At 44.9% G+C, this 2,298-nt stretch overlaps 1 protein-coding gene across 1 annotated transcript; it reads left to right on the top strand.

The window, feature by feature from the left end:
* LOC138873167 (uncharacterized) lies at positions 1-1,967 on the top strand. Its single transcript, XM_070151608.1, has 3 exons — positions 1-185; positions 272-1,086; positions 1,699-1,967. The coding sequence occupies exons 1-3, from the start codon at positions 1-3 to the stop codon at positions 1,965-1,967; spliced, it is 1,269 nt and encodes a 422-aa protein (XP_070007709.1).
* The last annotated feature ends 331 nt before the right edge of the window (positions 1,968-2,298 follow it).

Raw genomic sequence — 2,298 nt, 5'->3', positions numbered from 1 at the left:
ATGGCTTTAAACGCAAATGACCCTCTTGGCAACGTGGTCGTGGGGGAGGAGGTTGAGGATCTAGAACAAGAAGACGTATTACCTCAAGCTCCTAGGAGAGGTCGACATGCCAATTCAAATGAGAATATACCAGACCCTCCTCCACCTCCACCAAGAGTGGCACCAAGAGTTCTACCCAATCAAGGGTACGCAAGTGCAATAGTTCCTCCCCGAATCCGGGCGGGGAACTTCCAGATTATAAATATGATGCTCACCTTGCTCGAACAACGAGGTTATTTCACGGGGCCGCTGATCAGAATGCTTATAAACACTTGAAGGGCTTCGTGGATACTTGTTGGGGTAGCAAGCAGACAAATGTTTCGGAGGATGAATTGAGACTTCGACTTTTCCCGTTCTCACTTCGGGGGAAGGCGTTAGATTGGTTGGAGAGGCTCCCCAATAATTCCATCACTACATGGGATGAGTTGGCGGACAAGTTCATCGCTAAGTTTTTCTCTCCAGGTCACATGGCGGCTCTACGGGACGAGATTCTAGCCTTCAAGCAAGAGCCGACTGAACCATTACACGAGGTATGGGAGAGGTTTAGAACAATGGTGAATGAATGCCCTAAAAATGATATGACTAATGTAATGATCCAACAAACATTCTATAGGGTCATCAACACAACCAACCAATGTATTGTGAACCAACTGGAGGGAGGAAATTTTATGAAGTTTCCTTACAATGAAGATTGTGATGTGTTAGATGAGATGATCAACACATCGTCGACATGGCAAAGCCGGGCTAATGTGCCTCAAGGTGATCCTAACGTCATACATTTGCATAAGGAGTTACATGATCACGGCCAAACCATTTCCGAACGTACAACAATAATGAATCAGTTGGCTAAAGCGCAGTTACAACAAGTTCAAAACCCATGCCAAGTCAACGCCATTGAAGGAGTGAATATGATGAAAAGGAGGCAAAGAGGGCAACAACCTCAAGGAAATTTTGATAACTATGATAATGGTGGTGGCTATTCGAATGAATGCTATGATGATCAAAGTGAGGAAGTCCAATACGTCAACAACTATCAAGGGAATAGAGGTAATCAAGGGAACCAACAATGGAGACCCCAAGGAAATTGGGGCAATCAACAAGGTGGTAATTGGAACAATAACAACAACCAAGGAGGAAATTGGGGGAACAACAATTCGGGTAATCAAGGGAATTGGAGCGAAAACAACAACAACAATTGGAAAAACAACAATGGTCAAGGTGGGTGGAATAACAATGGTGACCAAGGAAATCGGGGGCAAGGCTTTCAAAGGCCTCCGATGTTTCAACAACCGAACAACCCGCCGCCGTTTCAATCTCAAGGGTCTAGTTCTTTGGGAAATGAATTTGGTAGAATTGAAGTTATGTTTGAGCAAATGATGAAGAAGAACCAAGACTCCGAAGCTCAAATGGCCTCCCACAACACTTCTATCCATAAATTGGAAGTACAACTTGGCCAAATTTCTCAGTCTTTAAATGCTCGCCAAAAGGGTGCTCTCCCAAGTGATACAATAGTAAACCCCAAAGGTGGTCACAATAATCATATGATGAAGGTGACAACGCGAAGTGGAAGAGGCGGTGATGTGCATGCCTCAAGAGGAAACCAAGTTATAGTGGATGAAGATGAGTTACGAGATAATGAAATGCCTTCGGTGGTTGAAGATGTAGTTGAACCAAGTGTGAGAGATGATGTGCGGATTGATATTCATGAGGTTGAAGAGGAGACACAAGAGGTCGTGAAACCATCTAGGGAACACGTGATTGATATGCCCGAGCTGGTGGTGCCCAAAGCCAAAGCACCCTTACCTCGGCCTCCTCCGCCCTATCCTCAACGGCTGGCCAAGCAAAAAGGTGACAACCAATTTAAGAAATTCATTGAGATGATGAAGAGTTTGACTATCAACGTGCCTTTGGTGGAGGCACTCAAATAAATGCCGGGGTACGCAAAGTTCATGAAAGAGTTGGTTACAAAAAAGAGATCAATGGAGTGTGAGACAATCAAGATGACCCATCAAGTGAGCGCAATTATGCATTCTATGGCTCCGAAACTTGAGGACCCCGGTGCATTCACTATCCCATGTACAATTGGAAGTGCCGACTTTTCAAAAGCCCATTGTGACTTGGGGGCAAGTATCAATTTAATGCCATATTCGGTCTTCAAGACCTTGGGAATCGGACAACCTCGTCCAACTTCTATGAGGCTTCAAATGGAGGACCGGTCAATGAAGCGGCCTTTGGGGATTATTGATGATGTCCTTGTTC

The sequence above is a fragment of the Nicotiana sylvestris genome, chromosome 7 (assembly GCF_000393655.2).
Source record: "Nicotiana sylvestris chromosome 7, ASM39365v2, whole genome shotgun sequence".
NCBI lineage: Eukaryota > Viridiplantae > Streptophyta > Magnoliopsida > Solanales > Solanaceae > Nicotiana > Nicotiana sylvestris.
Note: the sequence above shows the minus strand (reverse complement) of the source record. Positions and strands in the feature narration are given on the sequence as shown.

What these genes read in the sequence shown, in the direction of transcription:
- LOC138873167 (XM_070151608.1), top strand. Translation starts at nt 1, where the DNA reads ATGGCTTTAAACGCAAATGACCCTCTTGGCAACGTGGTCGTGGGGGAG. An exon ending in AGAGTTCTACCCAATCAAGG is followed by an intron (nt 186 to 271) that starts GTACGCAAGTGC and finishes TCGAACAACGAG; the next exon opens with GTTATTTCACGGGGCCGCTG. An exon ending in CAACTATCAAGGGAATAGAG is followed by an intron (nt 1,087 to 1,698) that starts GTAATCAAGGGA and finishes CGGTGGTTGAAG; the next exon opens with ATGTAGTTGAACCAAGTGTG.